The sequence below is a fragment of the Cervus elaphus genome, chromosome 13, assembly GCF_910594005.1.
Source record: "Cervus elaphus chromosome 13, mCerEla1.1, whole genome shotgun sequence".
Taxonomy (NCBI): Eukaryota; Metazoa; Chordata; class Mammalia; order Artiodactyla; family Cervidae; genus Cervus; species Cervus elaphus.
Window position 1 is genome coordinate 61,090,527 of NC_057827.1, and position 19,863 is coordinate 61,110,389.

At 44.0% G+C, this 19,863-nt stretch overlaps 1 protein-coding gene across 3 annotated transcripts; it reads right to left on the reverse strand.

Annotated features, from left to right (window-relative positions):
• Positions 1–195: 195 nt before the first annotated feature.
• On the reverse strand, positions 196–19,199 carry LOC122706553 (uterine milk protein-like). Of its 3 annotated transcripts, XM_043921810.1 has the most exons (8): positions 19,085–19,199; positions 18,391–18,459; positions 17,078–17,125; positions 11,105–11,188; positions 7,515–8,172; positions 4,614–4,881; positions 2,675–2,822; positions 196–471 (listed from the first exon to the last, which is right to left on the reverse strand). In XM_043921810.1, exons 5-8 carry the CDS (start codon positions 8,149–8,151, stop codon positions 262–264), a joined length of 1,263 nt encoding a protein of 420 aa, XP_043777745.1. In that variant the 5' UTR covers positions 8,152–8,172; positions 11,105–11,188; positions 17,078–17,125; positions 18,391–18,459; positions 19,085–19,199; the 3' UTR covers positions 196–261. The 3 variants fall into 3 exon arrangements, with proteins under 3 accessions (XP_043777745.1, XP_043777744.1, XP_043777743.1); XM_043921809.1 differs by lacking the exon at positions 17,078–17,125 and having other exon boundaries at positions 7,515–8,169; XM_043921808.1 differs by lacking the exon at positions 17,078–17,125.
• Between the last annotated feature and the right edge of the window lie 664 nt (positions 19,200–19,863).

Consider the following 19,863-nt stretch of genomic DNA (forward strand, 5'->3'; position numbering starts at 1 on the left):
CTCAGCCATTCAGAATTGCTTCTCTGCCTACTTCAGCCTTGTTTGGGGATAGAAGACTTCCTGGCCAAATGTCCCTGGCAGACCCCCTCGGCCCCCGTCTTACGCCGCTCTGTTCCTGGACAGACACCAGTGAAGACCCGTCCCCACTCCATTCCCAGACCACACGTCTCAGTCTCAGGGTCTCTGACGCACGGCTGGTGAATTGTACTCTTTTTATTCACGGCCCGCTAAGTTCCTGCACTGCACAGCCTGGCCCCGCCTCTAGTCAACTTGGGGGTTGACGACTGTGCCCACAAGGAGGTCTCTTTGAGTCATCTCATCCTCCACAAACAGCAAGAAGGGTCTGTTGACCTTCACGACCACGGGGACCTCCTTTGCGTTCAGGGGGATTTTCAGCAGATTTTCTGTGTGCATGGCTGCGTCCGCAGCTAAGCCATGCTCGCTCACCTCTATCTCAGCTTGATGCAGGGCCTGGAAGACACAGATTCTGGGTTAGCCCCAGACCAAGCTGGCGGGAGTGGGGGAGGCGGTGGGGGTGGGGTGTGCCCAGCAATCTCCTATGGCTAAGATCGGGGGGCAGCCCCCCCCCCGACAGCTGATGCCAGGTGAAGGAAAGCTGGTTTCCACTCCTGAAAAGCCACCAGCAGTTGGAGGAAGGCTGGCTTCCACTCCTGGAAAGCTGCCTTTGGCTCCCAGCAACTGGATTTGCCCTTGAACGTTAGATGTCCCCAAGAGGGGTCAATACTAGGGTTGGTGATTGTTGTGTTCAGACATCCTCAGGGTTGGGCAAATGACTCAAGGAGTCTGTGCGTTTAAAAGGGAGGAAAGGGGAATAAAACACAGAGGAAGCCTGGGTGGTCTGAAGGCTTAGAAAAAATTCCCGCAAAATAACTGAGAGATAGTCCTTTCCAACACTTTTAGAAAAGGATGTGATGAAAACCACCAGGGAGCTAGGTTTTCTTGTCTCCATCCAACCAAGGACAACTTGCCCTCTGAGAAAAAGCGCTTTTGCCAGAACACACATGACCCCCGATCTGCAGGAGGCCCTGCTGGGGAACGTGGCTATGACATTGTTTGTATTGGATTGTGAAGAGCTCAACATCTCCCAAACCCAGCACTCAGGGCACACCTGCTGGGTGGATTTTGTTAGTGGCTCAGATGGTAAAGAAGCTGCCTGCAGTGCAGGAGACCCGGGTTCGACCCCTGGGTTGGGAGGATCTCCTGGAGAAGGGCATGGCAACCCACTCTAATATTCTTGCCCGGGAAAGCCCATGGATAGAGGAGCCTGGCGGGCTACAGTCTACAGGACTGCAAAAGAGTCGGACACGACTGAGCCACTAACGCTTACGGGGCCATGGAAAGCACAGCATGCCTGTGGGGTCCCAACTTTGGAACTCCATCGATGTCTCTGAGCAGCAGGTCCCTCATCTCCCAATTAAAGACCAGGGTTCTTTGGGTTCACTGGGAGACTGAGTGACAGAAACCGTGAGAAAGTATTTTATAGTTTGTCAGGTGCTGCACCAGGATGACAGACTCTGATTGCTATTTATGTTCTGGGCAGTGTTACAGGGCAGCCACAAGGCAGCCAGCTAGCTAGTGACCTTGGCGGAGTCATTGGAGGGCAACCCCTGTGTCTGCCAGGGCAGGTAAAATTATCTCACGAGTAGATGCTTCCTGGCATCCCGATGTCTAACCGGCATCTCCAGTTTCGCAGAGCTAGTCTCTGCCTTCCCGAGACCCACCCCTCCTTCATCTTTCCTGCCTCAGACACTGGCTCCATTGTTTCCCACTCTTCTAGCTCACAAACCCGACTCCCCTTCCCGCTCCCCAGCTCTGTCTAAAAAGCCCACAGCACCTTCTCATCACTGTTAACTCTCCCTTGAATGCCCCGTATAACCACCAATATCTCTCACCTGGGTTACCCACCAAACTTCCTACTGGGTCCCCTCTTCCTCCAGGGACACTGCCTGTTTTCCACATGGCAAAAAGTGATCTTTGTAAAATGTGTCAGCTCATGTCAGCCTTGGTGGTCTCCTATGTCAATCAAATAAAACCCCAGTCGTATCCAGGGCCTGGGAGACCCAAGTGACCTGGCTCTGCCTGACTTCTGCCTTCACCTCCTACCAGACTCTGTCTTACTCATCACTCTAGCTGCCTAGGCTTTCTTGGGGTTCTTAAAAAATGTCAAGTTCACATCCCCTCCAGATACCCTGGTTGGTCTCTTTGCCCAGAACACAAGTCCCCAGGCATATGCCCCCTTGCTCTCTCTCCCTCGCCCTTTATCCAGGACTTGGCATAAAGGCCAACCCAGCCCTTCTAATGCCTGCCCACTGCACCCCAGCCCACTGTTCCTGGTCTCTCTGCTCTCTTTTCTTCAGACGATGTATCACAGGTGGACACAGAGAATAAAGGTCTGTGGGTATGCTCACTGTCCGCCCTGTCAATAGAACATAACAGCTATGAGAGTAAGATATTGTCTGGCTGGCCCATGACTTTACCCCTGCATGCCTCCAGGGCTTGAAGCGATAACCTTTGAGTGAATGAATGATGAAAGGACCCCCAAAGCCCAGGGATCTGGGCAGATAAGAGGTATAACTGCTGTATTAAAAAACTGATTTTCAATCAGGGCTGTGGTGGATAATAAAACAGAGACCCTAGAAATTGCCCCACTCACCTCCAAATTAGGCAGGGGAGCCTTCAATGTGATGTCCCGTGAAATTGCTGTGGTAGTCAGCATATGTTTGGGGTCAATCTTGTGAAGTAGATGCTTTAAGTTTATCTTGACGGAGATCTTGAACTTGGGCAGAACTAAGTGCACCAGTCTGTTAAGAATGAAAATGACAAGGAAGCTGAGCTATGTCTCTGTCCTGGGGTCCATGGGCTGTACCTTGCTTAGGCTGATAGATCTTTTCCTATAGAAGTGTTTGTTCTCAGGGCTTGCTTGGGGGGAAGATTAAAGATGCTGGGGTCTGAGCTGCAATGTTGAATTTCCAAGCAAACCACTAACTCAGAATACACTTTACTATTCAAATGATTCCCTTCGCAGGCTTTCTATACAAGAGAAGATGAGGGTCAGACCAAGGGCATCCAGCCCGGAGTCCCTCTAACCCTCCATCTGGAAGCAGCAGTTTAAACTGGGTGGTGAACCTAAACATGCTGAGGGGGTTGGGGGACATGGGATCCTCTTGCTGCAGGTAGAGCATAGGGATTTTTCACAGGAGAGGAAGTTCCATCTCAGATGATATTCTTTGGAACAGAAAGGAGGACCCCTCCTTCTACAGATCAGCAGCTCTAACTAAGGGAGAGTATTAGAAAGCAGTTGCAAGAAGTCAGATATGACTTAGCAACTGAGCAAAACATTACAATGTGCAGTGCCAGCCCTCTCATCCAACATTTTTAGTTGCTCACAAACCAATCCATCTTAGCCTGTGTCAATGCCATGTTGAGCTTCTGATTGGATAGCAACCCACTCAGCTGGCTTCCTCCACTGCTGAATCCCCTCTGCCCCAACCAGGAATACTGTGGGAGGCACAACTGTGGCAGAAAATGACAGATCCACTCTGAGATGGCTCTCAACTGTAGGATTAAATACTATTTACAGATTTCTTCCCAATCTGCACATTTGTTGCCCGAAGACTGTTCCCCGACTCCCACCACTAAGATCAGTGGGCCATTGAAGATCACACTTTCGCTATGTAATTTATCTGCGTTAATTGGAGCCTGATGGACACGTTACTCAAGCTGGATTGATTCAATTCTCTCTTCCAGGATTATGTAATTGGAACTGAAAGATGCTCAGTGTAGTGTGGGTTGGAGCATCTGATTGAACGGAGGAGAGTCGTGTCTGTCCACAGCGGTCTCAGCTTGACATTTACTTCCTTAAGATCATTTCCTATTTAAGATCCCTGATGAACATTCCACCACTGAATTCTGTTATATACCCTACCCATTCTCTCATAGCTTTTCTACAGTTTGAAGTTGCGTATTTGTTAGTTGACTTTGTAGCTTTTCTACCAGACTGAAAATTTCGTGAGAACAGAGATGTGTTTGGCTAATCATTGTATTCCCAGCACCAAGCAGTTTCTGGCATAGAATAGATGCTCAGAAAATATTTTGGGGGTGAGTGGATTGTGTGCTAGTGTCGGGGGAAAGCTGGTTTGCTGAGCTGGAGAGGGAGAAACAAGGACTTGTGACAAGAGAGACGGAGTTCCAGGTGACTTTGCTGTCCCTTGTTCCACTCCCTCATGAGACCTGGCTGTGTTTATTCCCTGAAATTCCATTTCATGTATTTTGTAAGTTTCGTGAAATTCTCATGTATTTTTCCAATAATTCCTCTCTGTATCCCACTTGATCTTTTACAAAGTGGGTTTCTGATATTGTACATGTCACCAAAAGAACTATAATTAACAGTTGAAGGGGCTTCCAACTTGGTAATTGGATTCAGGTCACTATTCTTCCTGTTTGGTTTGTTTCATTTTCTACACATATCCTAGGAAATAACCAGATGCCAAACTTGTCCACCCTTGCCACCCAAATAAGGCTTTTGCATAGAGGAAGTGAGGGCTGAGCAAAAATCTAATTCAAATCTAAAGTATTTCTTCAGAATAACATACCTGAAGTCACTGGTTTTCTGAAGTTTAGCTCGCTTAGTAGTCATCTTTTTTAGAACAGAGTCAAATTGCCCTGCGTCTGGGAGCACAAGAATTAGGGACAAATTTTCTTCGCAAGGCATCTTAACCATCGTAGCAAGTAGCTCCTCTGACCGGCTGTAAATCATCCGTTCTGTCTTTCTCATCATGTCCACCTGCACTTTGGTTTGGTCATTCACAAAGAAGTCCTCCTTCTGGGTGAGTTTGGCCTGAAAAGCTGTTTTCAAGATGCCTGGGAAAATCAGGAAGGAAAAGTCAAAGAGTGATCTGGTGGAAAAGTCATCATCACCTTCATGTTTGGGGCCCCCAGAGGTGATCTGCTTGAGAAGGAAGCAGTCTGCTAAGGTGACACCTTGACTCTAGTGAGCAGAATAGTTAAAATTCTAGACGGGTCAAAGGACATAAAGGCAAACACATGATTTTCAAAAATAATCACCCTACAATTTCTTTAAATCTGTATTTCTCAAAAGATGTTTGCCAAAATAACTGCCTCTGGAACTATAACACCAAGAAAGGATTTTGTCATCAAATAATTTAGGAAACATTGATCACAGCATCCCTTCCTTGAAAATTTCTACTGCATATGAGTGTTTTAAAAGTTCAAAGAATGGTAAAGAAATCTATTTAAAATTTATTAAACTTGCTGTTCAGTAGGAGCCAACACAACATTGTAAAGCAATCACACTCCAAAAAATTAATTATTTAAAATAAAGTGTATTAATTTTATTCAAGGAGGTAAGCTTTTTATCAGAAAGGCACACACACCTCAGTACACGTGCACATCTCTGCGTGAAATTCTATTTTAAATAATGCAATTCCCAGTGGATTTTAAGAAAAATTCAAAGCATATGCCAGTTAAAAAAAGCATCCATCACCCAGAGTAATGGCCATCTGGTCTGGTCTGGAAAATCTCTACAAGTGTTAGTCTTGCTTCTGATTCTAGAGGCAGACTTGAAGTCCTCTCTGTTCTGTTTTTGCTTCTTGCTTTCTGGAGAGTGGTATGGTAAAGCTTTCGAAAAACTGTCGGAGGCTGGTGGGTTACAGTCCATGAGGTCGCAAAGAGTTGCACATGACTTAGTGACTAAACCACCACCACCAAGGGAGAATCATGCTGCAGAGTTCTCTGGAATATCCAGAGAAATGATCCCTCCAAGATCATTCATGTTGGGACTTCCCTGGCAGTTCAGTGGTTAAGACTCCTTGCTCCCAACGCAGGGGGCACAAGTTCAATCCCTGGTTGGGGAAATAAGATCCCTTAGGCCACACAGTATGGTTAAAAAAAAAAAAAAAAAGGATCATTTGTGGAGCACTTTTTATGTCCCAGGTATGTAGTTTGGAACTGTGGGCCTAAATATGAATAACAGATGGTCCCAGTGGCTTCAGCAAACATCCTATGCTGGAAAGCACTGTTTGGTGAGCAGTTCCCTCACTTATCATGCACAGGACAAACACTAATCATGTCCTGGTAGGAACCATGTTTAATCAGTAATAGAATATCCATGAATTGACTCATTTAAACCTAAAATTCCTAGAACTCAAAAAATGTTCCAGGTACCATAGTACCTACTGAGGTTAGAACAATGAATAACACAGAGAGCTGATTTATGTTTTAAGAAAACTGTTCTGGCCTTTTAATGGAGAAGAGGTTGGAGGCAGGCATGAATGGCAACCGAGTAATTAACTTTGGAAAGTCATCTAGGCAAGAGATAGTGTTGGCCTGGGCTAGAAACTTCCGGGCTAGGTTTCTCAGATGGTGAGAAGTCAACACATTCCAGGTCGACTCTGCAGGCAGAATCCATATGACTTGTGTTCTTGGATCTGGAGGTTTTGTGTGGAGCAGGTGGGTAGATGGTGCTGTGATTCTCTGAGATGAGGAGACAAAGGATGAGGAGACCAGGTTGGGGGGTTGTATTTGGAGGTCTGTGAAACAGCCCCCCAAAGATATTAGAATCTGGCCCTCAGGGGAGGTGGTCCGGGCCTCATCTAGAGACTAGGGAATAGAGTACAGATGGTGTTTGAGGCTGTGAGCCCAGGTGAGGTGGGAGACACTTTTAGAAGTCAGGAGAAGAGAAAACAGCAAAGGAGACAAGAAAGAAACAAGCTCTGGGGTAAGAGGCAGGTGGGAGGAGTGCTTGGACAGGGAAGACAGAAGGGGCGCCGCCTTGAGGACGACGAGGGCACGACTATTTCTTCGCTGTGATGGAAGGGGAGGGTGAGAGGAGAGGTGTTGTGAGCCTTGGACAGCACGTGGAGGACATCCTGCCTGACCTGCTTTCTTGTCCGCATTCGGGCAGTTGGAGAGGTCACAGCTGAGAGTCAGTGGAAGAAGGAGGCAGGTGATACTGAGTGGAGGAAGAGGATGTAAATAGATACCAGCGAGGGGTAACTCTGAGGCCACCCGAAGAAACACTGGTGTCAAGATCTGTGACCAGGAATCCACACTGATATTTTAGATACGTGGTGTGTGACCCTAAATTCAACACGGGGCACAGATGCAGAAAGCATCTCATCTCGCACTAATCCGACCTTACAAGACAAGCGAATTAGCCAATGTTCATGGCTCTGCAAAAAAAGATGTCTTTTTCCCCCCTTTTTTATCAGCAAGAATGATCACGTTTTACTCCAAAATATCTTAAGCACCACAAACAAGATGACTGAGAGGATTAAGAGAAGAAACACTGAAAAATGCTAGACAATGCAGTGATATCAAAGTCAGTTAAAAAAGTTTTAAATCTACTGGTTTCTGAGAAAATGGGAGATACTGACAAAAATTGTTTTTTTTTTTTTTTTTTTGACTTAAACCTGTTAGGAAACACAAGGGCAAAGATTACCAAAACAGGAATTCATGCACTTAATAAGCCTCACCTTTGAAGAAAACATGGTTGACAAGATATAGGATGGTCTCAGGGTTCAGGTCGGTGATTAAGTCTGTGATTTTCGTATGTGTTTTTTCAGCCACGTGGTGGCTGATCGCCTTCTTGGCTTTTTCTGTATCTGTAAAGTCAATCATCTGAATGTCCACTCCCTGCAGCTTGCTTATCTGTTGAAGGAGCATCTGGTGGACCACTGTTTTGCTGTTGATAAAGAGAATGTCATGGTGCTTCAGTTGCTTCTTCTTCATTAGCTCATGCCCCATGTGGACAAGATGCTGTATGTGCTTGTGCACATCCAACAGTTCAGGGTCAAGTTTCAGGTCCTCAGGGTGGTTGGTGCTCATTGTGGATTTGATCACCAGGGAGAGAGTGGCCAGGGTGGTGGTCATGGCCACAGGGGAGAAGATGATATTCTTTCTGGGATCCTCAATTATCAAAGCCTTGAACAATTCTTGGGCAAAAGCCTTAGGGTGAGCTTCCGTCTTCTGGGAGAGAGCTGCAATTTTCTTTAATAAGGTTAGGTCCATGTGCTGTTGAGAGTGTTGTTGCTTTTCAGAGAAGATGCTATTAAACAGGCCACAGAGGATGAGGACCAGAGACAGGGCCAGATGCATTCTCCTGTGGGACATTTCTGCGGCAATCCAGAGCTGCTATTGGAAGGAAGAGGTATGTGGGTGAATATTCCATGGTACGTGTTCTCAATGCTGTAGGGATTGAAAAAGGCTCACTTTATCTATATGCAGCTCACCTGGTGGGGTTGCTATTAGTCCTGCATTGGAGGATGCTAGCTAAGTCCAATGAGGAAGGTCTAATGAGGATTTTGGAACCTGACTAAAGACAAATTAAAGTGACCTGATTAAGAGGGATTTAGTTCTGCCCCTAGCTGACCCTGCAAGTGAGTCTTCTCCATCCACACTTTTTTCTTTCTCTTTTTAAGTACAGGGTTCATGACACTATCCTGAAAAGTGTGGAAAGGAAAGAAACAGGAGGAGAGAATGAGCCAAGATTGCAGGTTCAGACACCCACAGAGGTCTGACCAGAAATACCCCCATGGAAAGACAGCAAGTGTAGTGAAATAAGGCATGCTGGGGGCTGGGGAAAACAGACCAATGTGCCCAGGTTGAAGTGGCTGGCATTACTTAGCTCCAGCTACGACTAGGATCAGTTCTGGGGCAGTGGTGCTGGGTATCTTTTTTGTTGTTTTTATTGTTTCTGAAGCATCTAAAAATCCAGATTTTTACGTGAAAATTCAACCTTTCCAAAAGCAACTTGCTAGCAGCCCAAAGTCCAGATGCAGGCCTGCCAAATCTGACTTTAGAGATGCTGGTGTGATTTCTAAAGTGAATCCCTGGTGGCGCTCAGACAACTTGGTCATCGGCTAAACCGAGAGCCTGGCGGAGGTCGGCTCAGGAATCCCAGTCGCCTCACTTAACGCCCTGTCCGTGCTGTCAGCCACGGCCCCTCACCCACTGTTGGGGCAAAAACCCCTCTCTGTCCTCATGCGGCCTTCCCGGATGGCGCTAGTGGTAAAGCATCTGCCAGTCATTGCAGGTGACATAAGAGACACGGGTTTGCTCCCTGGGTCAGGGAGATCCACTGGAGTATAAAATGGCACCTTACTTCAGTATTCTTGCTTGGAAAACTCCATGGGCAGAGGAGCCTGGAGGGCTACAGTCTACGGGGTCACAGGGAGCTGGACATAACTAAGCGAGCAACCACACATGAAGGAATGAATGTCCCCATACGTGACCCCACGACTGAGACCAGAAGTCAGGCCTTGCATCTGAAGGGAGTGCAGATGGCAGGATTTCTGGCTCCACTGATGGGAAGGAAAAAGATGAGAACCATGACCTGATTTTGTGCTCAATTTTACCTCCTTAGGGCAGGGCCTCTCCTCCCTTCCTTAGTCTCCTATGGTACCCAGCTCAGTTCCAGGTACAGGGTCCACTTCTCTGCATTATCCCTGCCACCCTGGTGTCCCTTATCATGAAATAGCATCTACTGTGAACTGAAGGTTTATGCCCCTCAAAATTCCTATGTTGAAAGCCCTAGCTCTGAATGTAATAGTACTTGAAGGAAGGCCTCTGGGAAGTAATTGGAGTCGGATGAGGTCATGAGTGTCCCTTGCATGTAGCCATATATTAGTTTCCCATATGAGAAGCGACACCAGAGTACGGGCTGTCCCCACTCCGTCCCTGCGTGTGCACCACAAAGATGAGGTCCAGTGAGGACACAATGAGAAGACAGCCATTTACAAGCCCAAACTCTCACCAGAATCCAGCCATGCTGGCACCCTAATCTTGGACTTCCAGCCTCAGAGCTGTGAGAGAATAAATTTCTATTGCTTAAGCCACGTAGGTCATGGCATTTTGTTATGCAGCCCAAGTTGCCATGACAGCATCACCCACCTGTCAATCTTCCCCCCACCAACATTTCCAGACACCCTACAGCCAGAGTGGGCTCCTCAGAGTGTCAATCACTTCTGTTTCTTGGTTCCCCACGAGTTTCAAGGGGATGGAGTCCAAATTCTTCAGGTGGCAGAGAAGTCCTGCCATACCCTGGTTCCTGCCAGCCCGACTCAGCAACCTGGTCCTAAGCAGTCTACATCAGTCCCTCATTGTCTCCTCCAATTAGCCCCTACCTCTCACTGCCAACCATTGTTCTCTCAGCCTTCCCCCCTTCATCACCTCCCCCATCCACCTCATCTAAGTGGGAGAAGGGTTGGTGAGAATGGAGGACATTGTGGTTGAGGGGGCCAGAGAGTGGAAGAGAGCTATGGGGTGGGGAGAGCAGTGGATGCAGGAGATTCTAGAAAATATACACATCCTTATTATCCTGGATCTTTCATCATCTCACCCAAGGCAGAGGCTGCTTGACCTATAGCAAAAGAGCAATAAAACACCCACCCTCACTATCCCCAAGAGAAGAAAGCTGACTTACCCTTCAGGGGAGCCCGCCGTTATCTATGATGTTGCTCTTTGCCTCTGTCAGTGACTTATTTATACTGCCATTGGTGTAGTGAAATGGATAAACCTGAATTAATACTAACTTGGCCAAATAGTTGTGTTCAAATACGGTGCAGACAAAACAAGAACTGAATCATTTCAGTTCCGGTGAAGCAGTGAACAAATCAATGGATTGTGGTAGTGTTTGAGCTGCCGTTCATTCAATTACTCATGCATTATTTCAACAAACACTTACTTAGCTTTTACTAAGATCCATGCTCTGGGCTAGGTACGGGGTGGGGGCGGGGGCATTATGCCTAAGGCCTGATTTTCACCCTTGAGGAGAACCTCCAGCTTCAAGGATATCCTAGTTTTGAAGAAGCAACAAACATGTAAAAGGCCCGTGGGCTACATTTTGGCTAGTTCATGAAGAGCACACAGTACCACTAAGGAGTTGTGTTTGGAAAGAGAAGGGCACAGTTAATAACCTAGCACAATTCAGAGAGATTGAGTAACTGTTCCTGTAAGTCATAAAAAATAGGCAGGAGTCAACATATTGTCAAGGAAGCATGAAGAGGGAATTCTGAATGCTGGGGTTGGGTGGGGTTCCCTGGGAGAGTGGTGGTCAAGGCTTTACCTGCAAGTTTTCCCCAAGTCTAGGCAAAATTCAGTTCTGACATGGTGGGGTGCAGCGACTGCCAAATGTTCTCTTCAATAGCCACTAAAGAAGTGGACAAAATCAACAAAAAACAATCATTTCAGTGCTATAGAAATTCACCAAAGGCCCACAACAAAGATGAAGGGTGAGGAAGATAAACGTTCATTAACAAAAGTACTGAACTCTGTGTAAGGACAGAGTGAGTGTCTACATGGTTGTCTGGGGTTCTGCTGGTGGGTGGTCTATCCAGAGTCCGACTGCTGCTGCCGGAGCAGACTCACCTGACTTGGAACCTTGTCAGTTAAAGTAATAATATTGGTGGCAAGCAAAGCGTGTATGAGCATGGATTGGGGGGCAGTGGTTCTGTTAACCTGCAGCTGTAGATCAATAAATGGACTAGCGGATTAACATGGGATTAACCAAGGAGTTCCAAGAGGCGTGACAGCTGTAGGGGGCTTGATAAGCTCTCTGCATGTCCCAGGTCAAAAGGTGCTTTTGCACACGGGCACCAGAGACTGGAGAAGACCCAAGGTACCCACCCCTCCCTGGCCCTTGGGGAAGTAAGAGAGAAAGATAGAAAGTAAAATATGGTGGTACTTGAGGTTTGAATGGGCTTATCGTCCTGCACACAGATCCATCAGCAGAAAGTAGAACTTTTGTTGGCTTGAGGTGTTTGAAAGCAATTTCTGTCAAAATATGGCTGAACAATAGGCAATACAGCTCTGTGATGACCTAGAGCTGTGATGACCTCCTAGTGTGGGAGGGAGGTTTGAGAGGGAGGGGATATATGTATACATACAGCAGATTCACATTATTGTACAGCAAAAACATATACAACGTTGTAAAGCAATTATTGTTGTTTAATCGCTATGTCATATTCCACTCTTTGCAACCCAATGGATTGCAGCACACCAGGCTTCCTTGTCCTTTATCATCTCCCAGAGTATGCTCAAACTCATATCCATTGAGTTGGTGATGCCATCCAACCAACCATCTCATTCTCTCTTGTCCCCTTCTCCTGCCCTCAATCTTTCCCAGCATCAGGGTCTTATCCAATGAGTCAGCTCTTTGCATCACGTGGTCAAAGAACTGGAGCTTCAGCTTCAGCATCAGTCCTTCCAATGAATACTCAGGGTTGATTTCCTTTAGGATTGACAGGTTTGATCTCCTTGCTGTAAAAGGGACTCTCAGGAGTCTTCTCCAGCATCACAGTTCAAAAGCATCAATTTTTCAGTGCTCAGCCTTCTTTATGGTCCAACTCTTCCATCCAAACATGACTACTGGAAGAACCATAGTTTTGACTATACAGACCTTTGTTGGCAAAATGATGTCTCCACTTTTTAATATGCTGTCTAGGTTGGTCATAGCTTTTCTTCCAAGGAGCTAGTGTCTTTTAATCTCATGGCTGCAGTCATTGTCTGCAGTGATACTGGAGCCCAAGAAAATAAAATCTGCCACTGTTTCCATTTTTTTTCCCTTTGCCATGCAGTGTGGGACTGAATGCCATTATCTTGGTTTTTTTGAATGTTGAGTTTTAAGTCAGCTTTTTCACTTTCCTCTTTCACCTTCATTAAGAGGTTCTTTAGTTTCTCCTTGCTTTCTTCCATTAGGGTGGTATTACCTGCATATCTGAGATTGTTGGTATTTCTCCCAGCAATTTTGATTCCAGGTTGTAATTCATCCAGCCTGGCATTTTGCATGAAGTATTCTGCATGTAAGTTAAATAAGCAGGGTGACAGTATACAGCCTTGATGTACTCCTGTCTCAATTTTGAACCAGTCTGCTGTTCCATGTTCAGTTCTAATTTGCTTCTTGACCCATATACAAGTTTCTCAGGAAACAGGTAAGGTGGTCTGGTATTCCCATCTCTTTAAGAATTTTCCACAGCTTGTTGTGATCCACACAGTCAAAGGCTTTAATGTAGTCAATGAAGCAGAAAAAGACAGTTTTCTGGAATTCCCTTGCTTTCTCTATGAGCTAGGAATATTGGCAATTTGATTCCAATTTCTGGTTCCTCTGCCTTTTCTAAATCCAGTTTGTACATCTGGAAGTTCTCAGTTCATGTACTGTTGAAGCCTAGCTTGAAGGATTTTGAGCAATGCCTTGCTAGCATGTGACATGAGCCCATGCCGAGATGACAGAGTAGAAGGACGTGCACTTATCTTCTCCTGTGAGAGTACCAGATTTGCAATTAGCTGCTGAACAGTCCTTGACAGGAGAATGTTGGAACCCACCAAAAAATGATACCTGACATCCAAGGACCAAGGAGAAGTAACAACAAGATGGTAGGAGGGGCTCAGCCATGTTAAAATCAAACCCCATACCTCCCAGAGACTCTTGGAGGGCACAAACAAAACCTTGTGCACACCAGGACCCCGGGGAGAGGAGCAGCGGCCCCCATAAGAAACTGCGCCAGACCTGCCTGTGTGTGTTTGGAGGTCTCCTGTGGAGGCATGAGTCAGCAGTGGCCTGCTGTGGAGACAGGGGCACTGGCAGCAGCAATTCTGGGAGGTATGGAATGTTGGCATAAGTCCTCTTGGAGGAGACTGCTATTATCCCTACCATAGAGCCACTGGGCGGGTGACCCGTAAACTGGAGAACAATTATACCAAAGAAGGGGTCCACTTATACCAAAGTAGGTGCCCAACATGCTGCTGTGGAAGAGCATAGATATAGCTCCAGAAAGAATGAAGAGGCTGGGCCAAATCAGAAATGACACCCATTTCACTGGTAGTGAAAATAAGGTCTGATGATGTAAAGAACAATATTGCATAGGAACCTGGAGTGTTCATAGATCCATGAATCAAGGTAAATTGGAGGTGGTCAATCAGGAGATGGCAAGAGTGTACATTGACATTTTAGGAATCAGTGACTTAAAATGGATAGGAATGGGTGAATTAGGTGGGCAAGAATCCCTTAGAAGGTATGGAGTAACCCTCATAGTCAACAAAAGGGTCTGAAATGCAGTACTTGAGTGCAATCTCAAAAATGACAGAATAAACTTGGTTCATTTCCAAGGCAAACCGTTCAATATCACAGTAATCAAATTAATTATGCCAAAGAACTACCACTAATAGTGGTAGGTACAGCAACCACTAATGCCAAAGAAACTTAAGTTGAACGGTTCTATGAAGACCTCCAAGACCTGATAGAACTAACACCAAAAGAAGGTGTCCTTTTCATCATAGGTGATTGGAATGCAAAATAGGAAGTCAAGAGATACCTGGAGTAACAGGCAGGTTTAGCCTTGTAATACAAAATAAAGCAGAGCAAAGTCTAACAGAGTTTTGCCAAGAGAACATACTGGTCAAGGCAAACACCCTCCTCCAACAACACAAGAGACAACTCGACACATGAACATCACTAAGTGGTCAATACTGAAATCAGATTGATTATATTCTTTGCAGCCAAAAATGGAGAAATTATACAGTCAGCAAAAACAAGACTGGGAGCAGACTGTGGATCAGATCATGAGCTCCTTTTTTCAAAATTCAGAGCTAAATTGAAGTAAGTAGGGAAAACCACCGAAGAGAAGTACGCCATTGAAGTGAAGTGCAGGGCAGTGAAAGTTGCTAAGTTGTGTCTGACTCTTTGTGGGCCCATGAATTATATGGTCCATAGAAGTCTCCAGGCTAGAATACTGGAGTGGTTAACATTTCCCTTCTCTAGGGGATCTTTCCAACCCAGGGATCGAACCCAGGTCTCCCTCATTGCAGACAGATTCTTCACCAGCTGAGCTACAAGGGAAACCCAAGAATACTGAAGTGGTTAGCCTATCCCTTCTCCAGGGGAGCTTCCTGACCCAGGAATTGAACTGGGGTCTCCTGCCTTGCAGGTGGATTCTTTATCAACTGAGCTATCAGGGAAGCCCCATAAGGCCATTGAAGTATGAACTAAATTAAATCCCTTATGATTATACAGTAGAAGTGACAAATAGATTCAAGGGATTAGATCTGATAGACAGAGTGCCTGAAGAACTATGGGTGGAAGTTCACAATATCGTACAAGAAGCAGTGACCAAAACCATCCCAAAGAAAAAAGCAATTATAATTCAAGGGATTAGATCTGATAGACAGAGTGCCTGAAGAACTATGGGTGGAAGTTCACAATATCGTACAAGAAGCAGTGACCAAAACCATCCCAAAGAAAAAAGCAATTATATTCCAATCGAAAAACATAACAAATGAGGATAAAAAGCATTGCAGACACAAGGTGACCTCTAAGAAGCAAGTATAAAAATAAAGAAAGACTGAGAAGAAACACCACTCGTCAGTAATTGCAGGGGAACCACATTTCACAGGTCAGTCCAAGCAAATTTCTAAATAAACAAAAACAAAAACCCACAAGAGGGGGAGAGTCAGAATCCAGAGTTACTACTATATGTTATCTGAAATATCCAGTATTCAACAACAACAAAAAATGTGTGATAAATGCAAAGAAAAAAGAAAGTGTGACCCATATTCAGGAAAAAAAAGAAATCAATAGAAATGGTTTCTGAGTGTCCAAAGATGTTAGATTTAGCTGCCAAAAAGTGCACAGCAGCTATAACAAATACATCTAAAGAAATAAAGGAAACCATGTTTAAAGAATGAAAGAAAAATGAAGACAGTGATACAATATGTAGGGAAACTCAATAAAGAGATAGAAATTATTTTTAATAGAAATTCTGGATTTAAAAATAGGCACAATAACTGAAATAAAAATTCACTAAAGGACTCAACAGTAGATTTGAGATGGTGGGAGAAAGAATCTGTGAATTTGAAGCTGGACCAATAGAAATGATCCAATATGAACAGAGAAAGGAAAATTTAAAAACTGAAAAATAAATGAACAGACCTCTCATTGACCAGTGATACAAGATCAAGCATACTAACATAACTGTGATGGGAATCCCAGAAGAAGGAGAGAGAAAAGAGTGGAAAAAATATTTGAAGAAATACTGATGGAAATCTCCTCAAAGTTGGTGGAAAAACATTAATTTACAAACCCAAGAAGCCCAAAGAAATCCACACCTAGACACTGTAATTAAATTGTTGAAAGGCAAAGGGAAAATCATGAAAGCAGCAAGAGGAAAAATAACTTATCACATGCCAAGGAATAACAAAACAATTAGTGGTTGACTTCTAGTTAGGAACAATGGAGGGAGAAATGCAGTTGGATGACATAGTTAAAGTGCTGAAGGAAAAAAACACCTGTCAACAAAGAATTCTTTCCAGCAAAGCTTCCCTTTGAAAATGAAGGTGAAATAACATTTACAGATAAATAAATATTCAGAGAATAGTTGCTAGAGAAACTTTTTTACAGTAAATACTAGAGCAATTCCTTCAGATTGGAAGGAAATGATACCAGATGGTGATTTCAATCTACAGAAAGAAATAAACAATGGTAAAAAAAATTGCTCTTGTAGCTCAGTTGGTAAAGAATCTGCCTGCAGTGCAGGAGACCTGGGTTCAATTCCTGGGTCGGGAAGATTCCCTGGAGAAAGAAATGGCAACCCACTCCAGTATTCTTGCCTGGAGACTCCCAAGGACAAACAGAGGAGCCTGGTAGGTTCCCAGTCCATGGGATCGCCAAGAGTTGGACACCACTTAGCGATTAAACCACCACCACCACCAAAAATAGTAAATATGTAGGTAAATATAAAAAACTCTAAATATATATTCTCATTATTCTTTTCTCTAAATAGCATAAGATTGTAAAAAGCAATAAACAGAACAATGTGTTGTTGCATTTATAACATATATATACACAATAAGATACTCTTAAGGAGGGCATGGCAGCCCACTCCAGTATTCTTGCCTGGAGAATCCCATGGACAGAGGAGTCTGGTGAGCTATAGTCCATAGGTTTGCAAAGAGTCAGACACAGCTTGAGTGACTTTGCATGCATGCACATACATACAAAATATACATACAATAATAGCACAACCTGGAGGAGGAAACAGCAGCTTACTCCGGTATTTTTGCCTGGAGAATCTTATGGACAGAGGAACCTGGTGGGCTACAGTCCATGGAGTTGCAAAGAGTTGGACATGATTGAGCACGTGATGGAATAGTACAAAGGAGGGGGAGGAAATGAAACTGTATTAGGCTCAAGGTTTTATATTTTACTGAAATTAAGTTAATACTACTTTGAAGCAGATTATGATAAATTAAGATTATACTGCAATCCCTAGAGCCAACAAAAAGAAAAAAAAATTCAAAGAGAAATTAAAGTGATTCACTAAAAATTTTTACTTTCCCCCAAAGAAGGCAACAAATAAGGAACAGAAAAGCAAAATGGGTATGAGGTTGGCAAAATGTGAGATATAATTCAAATATATCAATAAATACATTATATACAAATGCATTAAACTTCATATTTAATTGAAACAGTCAGGCTGAGTAAAAACCCAAGACCCACTTATATGCTATCTACAATAGATACAGCTTAGATTCAAAGCCACAAATTGGCTAAAATGATGGGAAATATTGCTAAGGATAGTATATAGTCTTCTCAACAAAATAGGTCTAACAAATTGAGAAGAGAAATTATAAGAAGTATATTGTCTGAATGCACTTCCCAGGTGGCTCAGTGCTAAAGAATCCTCCTGTCAAGCAGAAGACATGGGTTCCATCCCTGGGTTGGGAAGATCCCTTGGAGAAGGAAATGGCAGCCCACTGCAGTGTTGTTGCTTTGGAAATCCCATGGACAGAGAAGCCTGGTGGGCTACAGTTTATGGAGTCACAAAAGAGTCCGACACGACTTAGTGATCAAACAGCAACTTGTCTCACTATGATACATTTATAACAGAAAGAAATCTGAAGAAAAAAAAAATTTGGAAAGTAAACAAAGCGCTTCTGCATAATTCATAGTTCAAAGAAGATATCATGGGGAAAGTAAAAATGTTTTAAACTAAATGAAACAAAATTATCAGCATATCATAATTTATGGGATGCCACTAAAGCAGCTGAGAGAGGGAAATCTATAACTTTAAACACCTATGTCAGAAAAGAAAGTGCCAAGATAATTAAATGGGGAGTGTGCTCAGTTGCTAAGTCATGTCTGACTCTTTGTGACCCCATGGACAATATAGTCCATGGAATTCTCCAGGCCAGAATACTGGAGTGGGTAGTCTTTCCCTTCTCTAGTGGATCTTCCCAACCCAGGAATTGAACTGGGGTCTTCTGCATTGCAGGCGGATTTTTTACCAGCTGAGTTATGAGGGAAGCCCATTCATATGCAAATACAAAACAAACCAACAAACAAAAACCCTATATCCTTACCTCTCAGCATATACCAAATTCAACTCAAACGGGCCAAGTTTTATGTTTGTGTGAAAAATCATAACATTTCTGTAAGAAAACAGAGGAAATTATTTCTGTGACCTTGATTTAAGCAAAGTTTTCTTAGATCTAACACCAAAAGCATGAATCAGACAAAAATAAAAAAAAAATTGATAAATTAGATTTCATTAAAACTTTGGTGTTTTGGACATAATGAAAATGAAACATCTAGGCACAGACTTGGGGAAAAGCTTTGCAAAATGTAGATCTACTTAGGGACTTTTCGTCCTAAATATGCACATAGCTCTTATAACTCAATGTACACTATTGAGACTGTGTATAAAATAGATAATTAAGGAGAACCTACTTTATAGCACAGGGAACCCTACTCAGTGCTCTGTGGTTACCTACATGGGAAGGAAATCCAAAAAAGAGGGGACGTAAGTAAACATATAGCTGAGTCACTTTGCTGTGCCGTAGGAAGTAACAGCATTGTAAAGCAATTACACCCCAATGAAAATTAGTAAGAAATAATAATAAAGAGAAAAACAATCTAATTTAAAATTGGGCAAAAGACTCCATAGACATTTTACCAATGAAGACATATGAATAGCTAGTAAGAACATGAAAATGTGCTCAGCATCATTAGTCATTAAGGAAATGCAAAAGAGGCCAGACTCAAAAGATTACATACCATATCATTAATGTAATAAATCCAGGAAAGGTAAAGTTTTAGAAAGAGCGGATTAGTGGTGACCTGGAGCTGAGAATGAAACAGCAGGACCTTGGGATCCTTGCCTCCCCAACCCCCTCGGCCCATGTCCTCTGCCTGCCTTTTGTCTGTGGGAAACTTGCGTGGCAGAATGAGTTTAATCAAAGAAATGAGAAAAGCAGAAACAAAGGAAAACAGCCAAAGGAGACCAAATAATAATAATGTAGTCATTAAGCAGAGTCAAGGACCTTTAGTTCTTTCTCAAGGACTAAAGATAATATTCTGAAACATATCCTGCGAGCGGTCTTACAGATACTAAAACACCATTTGGAAGACGTTAGCTACATGATGACTGGGCTGTAGCAATGACATAAGCTGCTACAGTTCCGAGAACTGACCTCAAAGAAATGGGAACAAACAGACCCTGGAACTGATGATTAACTGTACCTAAAACACCCAAGATGACGCTGGTCAGACCACTGATGACCGATTTCAAGATGACTGTCAGAGATGATGGTGCTGTTTCTGCTATAGCTCCCCCATCCCCACCCCCACCCCCCAGGTATATAATCTCTTGGCCCATGGTTACCAAAAGGTGAGGAGTCAACCTTTGGACAGATGTCTGCCTCCCTCCACACTCCATCCCCTACCCTCCAGTAGCTGGCATCTGAGATAAAGCAAACTTTCCTTTCCACCAACCTGGCCTGTTCATTGGCTTTTGAGCAGCAAGCAGCCGGACCCACCGCATAGTCTTTTGGTAA

What these genes read in the sequence shown, in the direction of transcription:
- LOC122706553 (XM_043921809.1), bottom strand. Translation starts at nt 8,151, where the DNA reads ATGTCCCACAGGAGAATGCATCTGGCCCTGTCTCTGGTCCTCATCCTC. An exon ending in CAACCATGTTTTCTTCAAAG is followed by an intron (nt 4,882 to 7,514) that starts GTGAGGCTTATT and finishes TGATTTTCCCAG; the next exon opens with GCATCTTGAAAACAGCTTTT. An exon ending in CTCCCCTGCCTAATTTGGAG is followed by an intron (nt 472 to 2,674) that starts GTGAGTGGGGCA and finishes TGTGTCTTCCAG; the next exon opens with GCCCTGCATCAAGCTGAGAT.